We start from the raw sequence: 13,764 nt of genomic DNA on the forward strand, positions 1-13,764 counted from the left end.
AGGCACACTTCCTTGAGTAATTATTTCACTGGAAAAGATGTATTATGCAGTCTTTATTTAACAATGGCTTATTGAATGACTCTTGTCAAATGCATTAATGCGAGATATTTGAGAAGTCATGAAAATAAATAAGGCACAACATTTGCCCTTGTAAAGCTCTCAATGTCTTTTGAAAACATGCTATGGAAACTTTGTCTCAAATGTGATGGCTCAACCTTTACCAGTGCTTTAATTATTAGCCCCAAAGTATGCACACTGCCTAGCACAATGTAGTTACATAAAAATATACTTGCTAGGTAACTTACCTAACATTATTTCTAAATATTTTTCTCTGTTGAAAATTGATGCAAATGCTGAGTTTATTATTCAGTGATGCTATTTCTCAGATTTTCTTAATGTTAGGCCTAGAAAGAAACACCTGCCTTCATTCTTTCTGAGGTCGAGGGGGATGCACCTTAAATCACTAGCAGACAACAATACAGATTTAGCCTAAAGTATCCAGAATTTTATGATCCTTTTCCCTGTGACCATCAGGCACATCTGGGCCATGACCAGGCAGGAAATTAAGAAGAAACACGGACTTTTTAGCATCTACTGTGAACCAAGCTATTTCACCTACTTTAATCTGGGTTCACTTACAGTAAACATTATTTTCCTATATTTTACAATCATGAAAACAAGCATGTCTGTGCATTTCAGTCATATGCCTTGCATGACTTCCATCTATAAAACCCTCATCTCTCACATCAAATCATATTCAGTCAACAGTTCAGGAATGCAGCAGGGATCTCTCAGCCCCCACACTGGGACTCAGTCTTGATTTTATCTATGCCTTGCTTGCTAAGCTGACCATATATGAAAAACAAGACAGTGAGATGACTAATTCTATAATCACTTTCGAAAACAGATTCTTCAGTATTCAATCCACATCCGCTAAGCTAACGGTGATGACACTTATCTCATTTTTCTGCTGCTAGTGGCTATCACACATTTCCCTGCTTTGTGTCAGTGTGACAAATCCTTCATTGCCTTTTTCATTAATCATTCCATTGGATGAATGACTCAGGCTGTCACACAGTAGACAATTATGAGATGATTTTTTGAAAAACAGACAGAGAAACATTATAATGAAATTTCAATTTTCACCTTCCTTGTTATCTTTTTGTTTGCAAAACCACACTTATTCTGAATTTTTTATTTCTCAATTTAACAATTTCTGATCACCACAAGTACTTCAAATGACAAGTTTTTTTTTTTTTTTTAATTTTACCTAGTCTTCTCCTCTCTGTATGCATTTCAAATAGAATCGACCCTCATATGTGGGGGAGGGGCAGGATTTAGATATAATGGCCTTACAAATTAGAGGATGCCTCTGTGGTCCCTTAGGCTTAGCCCTTGACCTTGAACTTTTAAGAACTCTTGTTCCTTTTGTTTTGAGTTCTGCTTATAATGCTGACAACAGTTAACCACAGCTGGTTAGTCCTGCAGTTTCTCCAACCTCCCCATGGTGCTCACCAATGTGGGCAGCAGCTGGACAACGAAGTCTATGAATTAACACTAACCCCTAACATCAGATCTGATCTTGGCCTCATAAAAGCTCAGCACAACATCAAAGCAATTATCAAGGAAAGAGAAAAAGTACAGCCAGAAACTATCCAACACATTATTTTAGACTTTAGCAGTGACCTTCGAATAAAGAATTTAGACAGATAAACATATATGTCTTACACAACAATCCAAATGTTACCAATTGACACATCTGGATATTAATCTCCCCTTATTATTTCTAATACTTAGAAGAGCTTCAGCCTGCCAATTCTAGCACGGCTCTTGTTCAGTTAATTTTTCCCATATTGGAGCACAGTGACCATATTGGAGCACACCTCCAACAAGAAGAAACAGAGATATTAACATGTGTTTGTATACACTTATATTGTCTAAGCTTAACGAAGCAATAAACCTCCAATTTTTCTACTATATCTGAAAAATTTCAGAATTCAGCTCTAACTCTTTTGTTTCCCCCATGGCAAAAAGTTCTCAACATCATAATGGCATAGTAGTTTTGAATCTTGGTCTGCAATCTTCCTGAGTTCTTAAATGTTTGGAACAGCCTAATGGAAATCACATGAAGAGCATATTGTACTTGTAAAAATACTCTAGAGAGAATGTAATGCTTGGTTAATTATCCAGATGTGTAAAAGTACAATGAAATTAGACTTAAAGAAACTTGTAATTGTGTATTCCATTTGAATTTCTCCCTTCCTACATGTTTCAACAACAGTCAGAGATGAGTAACTATATGCCTGCAACCCAGCTACTTTACAGGGATGAAAAAGAGTCCATATCTAAAATCAAGCTTCAACCCACTCCTCTAGAAAGAAAAAAAAAAAACAGCAGAGAATAATATTACAATGGAAACAACGTCCTTTTACAGAAATTTCACATATGTTCGCAGTTACCATTGTTTAAGCTATTCTCAGTTGGCTAAATTTCTTATTGAAGTTTAGCAGAAGAAAATAAATGCGGTTATACTCAACCTCTGCCTTGCTTCTAGGTATACACTTCATGGCAAATCATGTAGGACTTTTATCTGTGACTGTGAGCGATGGCTTTGGAAACGTTGCACCTAGGCCTGGGCGTTTTCCACCCAAAGTTAGGCCTCAGGTCTTAGCTGTGCCTGGTAATGGGTTTCAACATCAGTAACCATGAGTGGAGGATGCTGAGGGTCATTCTGAGCTCCTTTCCCTGTTCTGCCTTGACTTGCCCAGCTGCTCCCTGGGATGACGCTGCTTGGAAAACTTCCTGACGTGATTCCTCTACATCACCAGAAACAAAGGAAGTGGGCTGCTCTTGTAGGAAGAGCGGTTACATGCCTTCTCTCCCAAGTCTTTCCAGATTATGGCAGAGCTGCCACTATTCATGGAGGTGGGCCACAGGGAAGAAGATAATTCTCATGTCTTAAATAATAAAAACACAAAGAAAACCACAAAACCAGGTGAAAACTCTCACTGTAATGGGTAGCAGGAGCCAAGATTAGGCTAAGACAAACTTGACTTCACCTAGCCTTGGGGTAGACAGAATCCTACTTCTCTTCACCCAAAAGAGAAATGTGGCCTTCAAATGGCCAGTTCAAAATTTAATGAATGAGGAGAGCTGTTGTGGTAATCTCCTCCGCTTCCTAGACATTTCTAGACCATGTGTCATCTAATTTAGAGACCACATTGGGGAAGTTTCAAAAAATGCTTCCAGCAAGAATATGATTTTATCAAAGCCTCGCTCCTGAATATGAGCTTTAAAAGAAACCTGCAAAATCTACAGACATAGACACACACATAGCAAGATTTTAATCTGCAGCCAACTTTTAGTCACATAAATTCATGCAAAGGTACACGCTGCCTTTAGTGTCTCTCTTTTAGTATTGAGAGGACGCATCTTAAAAAAAAAACTTCCATCATTACAAGCATAGGTGAAAAAGATGCACCCTTTTCTCTCTGACTCTGACCTGGGTGTCAATTTGGAGAAACCCAGCTTGAAGCCAGGTGACTCAACCAGATGAATAAACTTTTTTGTTTAAAATGGAGACTGGAGTTAATTTGACTTTTAAATAAAGAGTATGAACACTCTGAGCCATAGTCAACAAATGGAGCCCTTTGTTTGCTCTCTGTAGATAGAATTCAAAAGGTTGCAGCTGCATAATAGATTTATGTTAGCATTTCCTGCCCCAATCCAGACATCTCATCTAATGGGATACTACTGATTTCTCCAGAGTGCTCAGTTCACCTCAACAAATGCCCATAATGACTTCTAATTTACTCATATTCTTCTCCATGTAACTAAAGACTCAATAAACATGTATCGGTTTGATTTGGATGTGCTCTCCAAAAGCCGGGGGCCCAACTTACAAACATTTCCATATGCCCTTGTCCAGTTTTTCAGGTTGTGGCTCAAACCTTGATTTTTATAATATTAAACTCATTAGACAGTCACAAATCCGATTTCAATTCTAAAAGAAAATATTGGCAAGTGCGGACAGGCATAATTGAAAATAGACATTTGTCATGGGCTCAAGAGTTAAAACAGCTTGAACGCTATCTAATAAAATTCAGCACGTTCCAACCCTTGAGAAATAATTGCATTCCAAGAACCTTGAGTCTTTATTTCACTTGAAACTCCATTCATTCTATAAAACTTTATGATCAAAGCCAAGTCTTTATGATTAAAACTAAGATTTGGCCAAAAAGAGACATTCAAAGAGCTAGAGAGCTTCTTTTCTGTTTGTATAAGGTTATAGCCCTGGAGATCTGCAGGAAACATGAAGATGGATGTCTGATGCCCTTCCATGGAAAGATCAGCTCCTCAGGAAGAAGGAGTCCGTGTGTTTCAAGGAGCAGGTTCAGCCCCAGAGAGCACCTTCCCAAGAGGACTATAACCTACAGTACAATTTTCAGGCTCACAGCTTCCAATTCTGGCTCCCCTATTTTCTGGCTGGGAGGCACTAGTGAGCCATAGCTAATGTCTGTAAGCCTCAGGCACCTCACCTATAAAATGGGGATAATAATGCTGGTGCCTACTTCATAAAGTAGCAATGAGGATTAACCAAGGTGATGCATTGCATAGTAAAATGCCTGCTGTGATCCATTCTGAATAAATATTCTCACAGAGATCGACAAAAACAAAACATCAACTAGATGTTTTTGAAGCTCTTCTGGCCACTGCATGCCCAGACTCTGAATGCAAGCCTAGACTAACAGGTTAATAGTGTAAACCTCCATAAGGTGGTTAGAGGTCTATTGCTAGTATAGTTCTCCCATCCAGACTTAGATGTCACCCCTCTACTTGCATGTCAGTGCTTATAACTTCCCTACGACAAATATCTTTCTATGGGTAGGCAACTGCTTTCTATTAAAATGCAAACATGTTGGTAGTATTGGGCCTCATTTATCATGTCCTTTCTAATGGACAGGAACAGAACAATCATGAAAGAAACATGAAGAAATAAGCTTGAGCACAAAAGAGCCAAGGAATGGAAGGTTAAGGGGAGGAGGCTGGGCCCAAGATGGCCCAGGATGGCCCAGGAGATGAAGACATATGGCCGAGGACATACGGCAGGAGCAATAAAAGGGAGATGAAAAGAGAGAAGAGAATCGTCATTTTTAAAAAATCTAATAGCCTCTCAGGAAGCACTGAGCTTAGTACACAATGACATAAGTTAAGCAAACATGGTTGGGGGCCCCGTCACCTCGCTCCAATAGACCACAGTGGTATCAGTGGACGTTCTTAGACACCATGCTCCCAACAAGACTCAAGCAGATAAGCATAAAGTATCCCACTGAGTTCATAAGTAGTATTTCATTACTTCCAGAATTTTTCATGTATTTGGTCTCCAAATTAACCACGGACCAAAAACTGCTTGTAGAGAGAGTCTGCCCTTTTCTGCCAATGAAGAAACGACAAATTCTAACCTCACACCTTGCTATTTGACGGTGGCTGTCCACTGCCACAGCTCCCTCCATGCCTGGCATGGTCCACAAGCTGCATGCTCGGAGAACAATGGGCAATGCCCCTGGTCCTGGCGCCTGCCTATCTTCCAGTGAGGGCTATTTTATTTTAACTGCCTAGTGAGACTAAAGGCTGCTGAAGGGGACTCCACAGTGTGCCTGTGCCCCAGGAACAAGAGCAGCCTCGTTAATAGTTACTGGCTTGGAAAGGATAACACTTATAAAGAAAGTTAATTATGGGAATTAAACGCAGCTTGTTTCCTTTTGAAGTACATTTTTTCATGCCTCGAGGAGGGTGATTTACAGACACATTTGTCTCTCTTTAGAGAAAATTAATTCCAGTTGGTGTTCTGGGCCGAAATGAAGAGAAAAAGAGAAGGAAACTAAGCAGTTCACCCTTTTCCCCTGCACCCACTGTGGACTCATGCTGCTTTCTGGTCTGCACAGCAGGCCCCCAGAGCCTGGAACAGGTCCTGACCAATTTCGCTGCTATCTATATAAAAAACAAATAAACCACACTTTGAACCTCCACTCCTAAGCCCCATCTTCATCTTTTAGACAAAATAAATTATTTCTTTTAAATGTGATTTTGTTTGGGGATACAGCTCACCAGTAGAAGTGCCCAGTGAGCATACCTGAGGCCCCAAGAACAAGGCTCTAGGCTCCATCCCCAGCACCATGCCAGAAAAAGAGAGGACAGGAGGCAGAGGAAGGTAGGAGAGAGGAAGGAAGGGAAAGAGGGAGGGAAGGATTCAAAATAATAGACACAGAGCAGAAGAGGCCATGTCACATCCCAACAATGAGGGCAGAGCTTCTATGAACACTTCAGCCCCTGTCTACCTTCACTGGGCCACACACTTTGGCGTCATAACAGATTAATCCAGCTTGTCAACATGAATGACAGCAAGGGGCATCGTGTGTTAGGTGCTCATCACAGCCAGTCACTAGGCTAAATATCTTAGAAGGATCATCTAACTAAACGCTCAAAACAGTGGTATGAAGTAGGTACGATGATTACTTCCAGACCTCCTTACATCAAAATCAGGCCTTTGAACAGATGCGTCAGGCACTTTGAATATCAAGCTAACTTCATTCAAGCACACATATACGAAGGGTATATTAGGCCTGGTGTATTTGCATTGAAAAGTTTCTACAGAGTTTATGTATTTATTTTTCCAGGATGATTCTATAAATGATGAGTGACATTATTTGTTCAGCCTCCCTAAAAGTAGAAACAAATTAAGAGTTCAGAAAGGAAAAGCCTTTCTTTTCATGAAAAATTTAACCATTTTTGGGGAAGCAGGTGGATAGCATAAGGGTAGATTGATATATTAAAACTATAATTATACATAGACATTATAAAAATAAGTCTAGGTAACTGCAATTAAACTTCTAATGAAGCAAATCACTACCAATCCATTTGAGTGGAGGATGAGAAGCAGCTGCCCAGAGAAATTAAAAGATTTTCCCAGAATCATCCTGTGAGATCCCAGGACTTCTAATTACTAATTCCCCTTAGTCATTCTGCCTCGTGGCCTTAAAACAGTGGACAAATCAGACCTAAGCATGTAGATTGGAAAAACATAGCATTCTAGTAATAATAGACCACAGAGGCACCATTCTTCTAGAAAAAGATGCACCCTCAGACTGAACACATCTGTGTGGTTTTTATGGAGATGATGCTACCTGGTAACTGTGTCACTCCCACAGGCCCTGCCTGTCCTCATCCACGTCTTCCTCCATCACTTGGAAGGCACAGATTTCCTTAAGAATACTCATTCTCGCAGGGAAGGATGGAAAAGTTAAACTGTCCTTTCCTACACACATTGAGAAATTACATGCATAAAACCACCAGCCAGAACAAAATATGTAAATCAAGATTTTCTCCCAGGATTTGGCAGTTTTGCTGACTATTCAATATCATGGTTAACAACTTCACCACAATGCTTACAAGACGAGGAATCACACAGTTCTGCAGATCAGTCATCTGTTGGAGGAGAGAACAGGCATTTTCCACAGTTGCCGCCAAATGACCAGAGTGTCACTTCCTACCCCTTTCCCCAACCTGCTTCTGAAATTTGTCAAAAGGCAAGGAATGGCAAAAAAAATTCCTCATAGAGCTCCTAAATAATTCCAACTGGACAAGTGGCTATAAAATCTGCCAGTACCGTTATGCGCAGTAGTCAAAATATGGTTTCCAAACAGCTTAGAAAGGGACGAAAGTAGACTGCAGAAAAGGTCCATGAACATGCCATTCCTTGGAAAATGGAAACTGCTTTGTTCTTTTATTCCCTTAGTGTGAACATCTGTGGATGTGCTTGACCACCATCCTCCACCCTCCCAAGCTCTGTATCACCACTTGGATCTCCCCCTGGACACCCCTCATCTCCCAGACTCTGACCTGGAGGTTCAGAGGTGAGGACTCGGCATGATCCTTCCCCTCCTAGGGCTGTAGGATGGGCTTGCACACCATGCCAGCCAATTTGCACATTCCTTCTCTATGACCCAAGCCATTGGTTCTTGGATGGTCATGAGATCCAAATACCTCCTATGAGATGCAGGGATGTGGATAGAATTGCTGGGACAGGGAATATGAGCTAGACAGGTCCACCAGCATTGGGATAGGGAGAGGGGCCAGGGGCACAGGTGAAAAGAAATTGAGAATAAAACCAGAGAGGTACAAAGCCAAGGGAAAGGATCAGAGAAGAATGAGAGACAAAGTCATCAGAAGAGAAATTTAGAGGTTTCATGTTGACCATTAACACTGCTTCAGAAATTCTGAAGCCATCTGTGACATACTGTAGGGTTCAGCAAAAAGTAAATAGAAGATGCAGTTGTAAATCATGAGCTTCCATGAGGGAGAAGAGGTGTACAGATAAGCCGTATGGACAAGGAGTGGGAAGAGGGGAAGTTACTTTGTGTTATGCCTCATGCCTGGATGTACCCCTTCCTCCAAATTCTCCTGCAGATATAGGTAGGTGTTTTTGAGAAGTGGCTGAATCTAAAGGATGTGATACTGGGGCTGATTCATAGTGCAATGCTAAGATTAAGGGTGCCCCATCCTGGTTACGATTGTAACCACCCTAACGGCATGCAGCCTAGACAGAATGTAAGGGGACAGAAAGAAGGATTCTGCTGATGCTGAGTTTTGCTGGCTGCTTCCTCGCTGCTTTGCTGTCTGCTGCCTGCTATGAGCTGTCTCTCCTCTGCAATACTCCTTTGTGATGCCCCTCTACCTTGCCATCCTACGGTGGAGCCAGCTAACTATGAACTGAAACCTCTACAAACATGAACTAAATAAACCCTTCCTTCCTTAACTTTGGGTGTCAGATATTTTGTCTCAGCAATGAAGAAAAGTAACCAAGACACTTTGTTTCCTAGCTCTGCTCACATATCAAGTCTAACAGAAATGACATTTCAGGAGCAATGGCATGACTAGTGCTCAGGACTTTGTTTCTAAATAACATTCCAATGAAAAGTAGCCAGGAGTCCTAGAATAAATGACAGGCTAGGGTACATAGGCCAGCTTTTGGCAACTGTGACAAAATATTTAAGATATCAACTGATAAGGGAAAGGTTTATTTTGGCTCATGGTTTCAGAAATTTCAGCCCATGGCCACTTGGCCCTGTTGCTTCGGGTATAAGATGGCACAGTAGTACATCATGGAAGCAGTGCATGGAGGAAGTGGCCAATAAAGAGGAGAGTATGGGTCCCAATATCCTTTTGAAGCTGTATTTCCACTAATTTAACCAGAACTACTGGCCCCCACCTCTTAAAGGTTCCATCTCCTCACAACAGCAGCATAGGCCAGAGACAAAGCCCTTACCAAAGGGATGTCTGAAAGACATTTAAAACCTAACTGTAATAAAGGGCTAAGTTAGGAAAAGTAAAAGATGCTTCCAGAATATGTATTTGTGGCAAAATATAATACTCAAAGACTGTCAAAAGGGCTCAAGAACCAGCTTGAGGAGGACCTCTATACACAAATCAGAACAACGTAAGCATAAAGACAAAAATGATCACAATAAAATTTGATGGATTATGTAAACAACAATGCTTAAGTCAGTGATATTTTTAAAGTAAATAAGAGAAGGAGTGGAAGGAGAAGTATTTTCTACAGAAGAATAGCAGATAATATCTATAGAAACAGACATTAGAGAAATCAATATATTGTAATGGACAGTATAATAACAGATTCTGATAGAAGTCATCAATAGATACTGTAGTATCAATAGCGATAGCTCTGAAGTACTGGGAGAGAGATTTAGGGAAACTGAAGTTCACATGGTTTTGGATTATTTACTAATTAAAGTAAAAACATGTATTTTCAAAAGTGAGCTGTGACAGGTCTCACCTGACCAAGTGGGATTCAGTTTAGCGTTAGCTCAAAGGGTAACAAATGTGATGTTTTCACTGAAACTAAGCACTGAGGAGTGAACATGACAAGTTTCGAATATGGGACATTCTACAGGGAATCTGACCTGGACTCTCCAAAATCATCACCATGAACGACAATACAAAAGGCCAACTACTGAAACATGATAACCCACTGTACCTATCAAATCTTTATTGGGCCCTTGATTCAAAATAATTACAGAAACTATTTTAAAGATAATTAGAGAGTTTGAATATCAATATTAATATATATTAATTATGCACACATTATATATATTAAATGAATGTGACAACTGTAATAATATATTTCAGTCTTGAGGATGCTTGAAGCACACAAGAATGTATGTCTTCAACTCACCTCCCCAGTAGCATAAAAATCATTCTTTTCATACTCAGGAAACAACTGGAAGAATTGAATTAGTGCACTACAAAAAGAACAAAACAAATTAATCTGAAAAATGAATCAAAATCATTTATGTTATGCTACCAAATCTAACCCTTTGACAATAAGGGTTCCTATATGAAATACGACACCATTCTGTTGTGAGGACCTGTAGGGCATTTTTTAAGCCTTGTGGGTAATAATACTACATTCTATGTGGATGCTTAGAATATACTTGTGGGCTTACTTTGTGATACTAACTGGACAGCCACACTCCAGGCAGATTTCCAAATCTTTGCTTTCACCTAGGAAGCTTGTGTTTTCCAAGACTGAAGACTGAATCTAGGGCTGTTACACTGAACTTTTGCATTCTCAGCACCCCCTTTGTAGTTTTGAAACAGGGTCTCACAAAATTGCTATGTTGCCAAACTGCCCAGGCTGGACTCCAACTTGCAATCCTCCTGTCTCACATTATTTAGCAATCCTTTATGCAAACATTAGGGCCTCATTAACCCAGGTTTGCTGAGAAGCAATGGAAACTTAGTTACTGACCCCCTGGCAAAGGACCCTAAATACTGTATTTCTAATGGAACCCCTACAGTGTCAGTGTTTTCATAACCAAATAATCTAAAGGGCAACTAGCAATGACTATAGGAACTGAAGTGCTGCCTGAGCTCAGAAAAAGAAAAATTTGACTAAAGACTATAGTGAGTGGTCCAAAAAGACTTAAATACACTCAAGGAATTATTTTATAATGAGCAAAGAAAAGGGTGAATTTCAGATAATTTTCTACTTAACCAAAATCTTTGAAAAAGGAGGCAAAAGTACATTGTCAGATGTTCTATGAATGTTTTGAGCCAAATTACAAGGCCTGAGAAGCTAGGGAGGCTTTCCATCCCAGCTTCCTGCTGAGGAACTAACTGTCATGAACCACCCAGAGAAGATGAAAGGCAAAGAGGCTCTGTGATCCAGGGAGGGATAAAGTTCAGGGGTTACCGGGAGGCAAGCTTGGGTTATTACAACCACCATGATCCCAGCTATACTTAATTTTCAAAGGCTCCATAAAAATTCACCATGAAAAAAAAATTCACCATGAAACACCACTGCAGAGTTTCGGTGTATTTCTCTATTTTAGTATTTATAGTGGCCTTTGTAGTAACTAATCTGGGGAGCAGCAGTTTTATAGTTTCCCTGTTAGTGCTCGTGATAAGCTGGCTTTACAGTGGAGATAAAAATAGGAGATCATTCTTTACCCTTCCCTCCTACTTTTAAACTAAAAACTATTTCTTTCTATCTTCCTGCTCATTGGAATAGCAACAGATAATTGAATAGAGTAAATCTTGATAAAGCCATATGCCTTAGTTGAAAGTTTATTTCCTTGTAGTATTGAAGAGTGGTTATGGTTGCCAAATTTAGCAAATTAAAATACAAGGTTTCTAAACAAATTTGAAGTTCAGATAAATAATGTCTTAGTGTAAGTCCAAATATTGCCAGGAATATACCTACACTAAATAATTATTCATTATTTATCTGCAATTCAAATTTAACTGGGCATTCTGCATTTTATCTGTGACAATTTAAATTAAAGGAGCTAGTCCCCCTGGCTAGGAAATGCCAAAATACTCTAGCTGAAGTTTCCAAAGCAAGAAACCATGAAGAAGCTTAAATTTCATACTTAATATCAAAAAAACAAACTGATTTTTTTTTTTTTACAGCAAGCCCTTTTAGGGCTTTTCACATATAAGCAAAGAATGAAAAATGTCAATTTAGTAAACTAGATTCATATATGCCATTGAACTAGATTAAATTGTATTTTAATTTGCTCATTTAACTGTAAGTCAGTCAAGGGTTTTATTATTTGGTAAAGGTCTAGCTAAAATTAGAATCTAGGATCAGACCTGTGCTAAATTTCAAATTCTGGAAGCAGAATTGCTCAAATAGATAACATACACATGTATGTCTGTATGCATTTGTCCAGGTGTAAGAAGGATAGCACACATCTTCCAGGTGACTCCTCCTGCCGACCTCTCTGGCACTGTGTCAAGGACATGTTTATAAACAGACTTTTAGTTAAAGGCTATCTGCTGGCAGGAAGATACACGGAGGGGCAGTAAGGAGAAACAGAGGTTGCCTGAGAATGATCAGGAGACAATTATTTCAGAAACAGTTTTTTTTAAAAGGAAGTTGGTAGATGTAGAGCAGAGAAAATGGGTAGAAATGATCTTGCACTGTAGACCCAAAGACAGTGCTGGGATCTGGTCAGTTCGGATGGGGTCGGGAGGATGATAAACACGCCATTCGGGAGCATGAAGCTTCAACTAACCTAAGCGGGAGCGCCATACCAACCAGAGAAAGCAGGTATTGCTAAGGTTACTAATGAACTGAAACAAACTCAGACAAGAATCTTGATGGGTCTGTCGTGTTGGAGAATTGGAGAGAGGCCTCTTCTCAGTGCTTCCATGCCCAGCGCTATGCTTCTCTCCACCCTGCATGGATCACGCAGTGTCCTCTGCTCATACAGGAAACCTGCCTCATAACTGTATCACTAAGAATCCTCATCCACCCAATCGGAGTGTTTCTCATTAGAAACCAACACAAGGAGAGAATGACTGTAGCATCCTCATTTTGCTGCTGAGAAGGGACCTCAGGAGCAAGTAGACCTCAAATTCTTGTAGCAGGAGCTGTGTAGCCACTCACTGTGGGTTCATCAGCACCAGGACTGGGGTCTAACATACAGTGTGACCCACTTTGTGGCACAAAGATAGCAGCACCAGTCAGGACTGTCCAAATTCAAGTAATACATTTATTACTTTTTAGTAAGTTTTGATCCTGTGTATCAACAGCACAGTCTGAATAGAGAAAACAAAAGAGAGACTCTTAATTACCATCTTGCTAGTTGAAAAAGTTGTATTTCTGAACCTAAAGGAAAACAGCATAAATGTAAATGGCAAATGCCTCTTGCAGCGGCCACTCAAACAGTCAGGCACTGTTACTAGGAAAAGGAACAGGGTTTTCAGAAATAAAGATAGTTTTCAAAGGAAGAAGAAAAGTCTGCTCTTTAAATCTGCAGTAGCTCATTTACACGTTTCAAAGCAACCTTCTTATTCTAAACACCCATCTGGAGGGCTGGAGAGAAACATGTAGTCACAAAAGGAAGCGAGTAGTGTAAACTATAAAGGAAACAGCTGAAATCAGTTTTCTACACTACCCTTGATTAGCTATTTTCCAGTTCTTAGAGCCTGAAGCAAAAAGAACTAAACAGCTATAAACAATGGATGCTTTGAAATAGGTTCTCTTTACATGTCATGCAAGAGGAGATGAACCATATGTCAGCAGTAAATATCTACACTGAGGGTCAATGGGAAGCTGGCAGCATCTTTGGGGGAAGGGGGCAAAGGGGTTTGCACTGCTCCATCTTCCAGGGGATTGAGGCACTTCTTTACAGAACCTCCACCCTCAGGGCGTTTGCTAGTTAAACAACTGAGCTT

At 40.1% G+C, this 13,764-nt stretch overlaps 1 protein-coding gene across 3 annotated transcripts in view; it reads right to left on the reverse strand.

Annotated features, from left to right (window-relative positions):
- Cpvl (carboxypeptidase vitellogenic like) overlaps positions 1 to 13,764 on the reverse strand; it is a 123,718-nt gene that overhangs the window by 54,939 nt on the left and 55,015 nt on the right. For all 3 annotated transcript variants that reach the window (XM_013150475.3, XM_013150474.3, XM_063239985.1), the window contains exon 7: positions 10,253 to 10,319. In XM_013150475.3, the coding sequence (XP_013005929.1) occupies positions 10,253 to 10,319 (67 nt within the window). The remainder of the gene's footprint in view (positions 1 to 10,252; positions 10,320 to 13,764) is intronic.

Source organism: Cavia porcellus, unplaced genomic scaffold (genome assembly GCF_034190915.1).
Source record: "Cavia porcellus strain 051 isolate PalLab524CR breed Dunkin Hartley unplaced genomic scaffold, mCavPor4.1 scaffold_2, whole genome shotgun sequence".
Taxonomy (NCBI): Eukaryota; Metazoa; Chordata; class Mammalia; order Rodentia; family Caviidae; genus Cavia; species Cavia porcellus.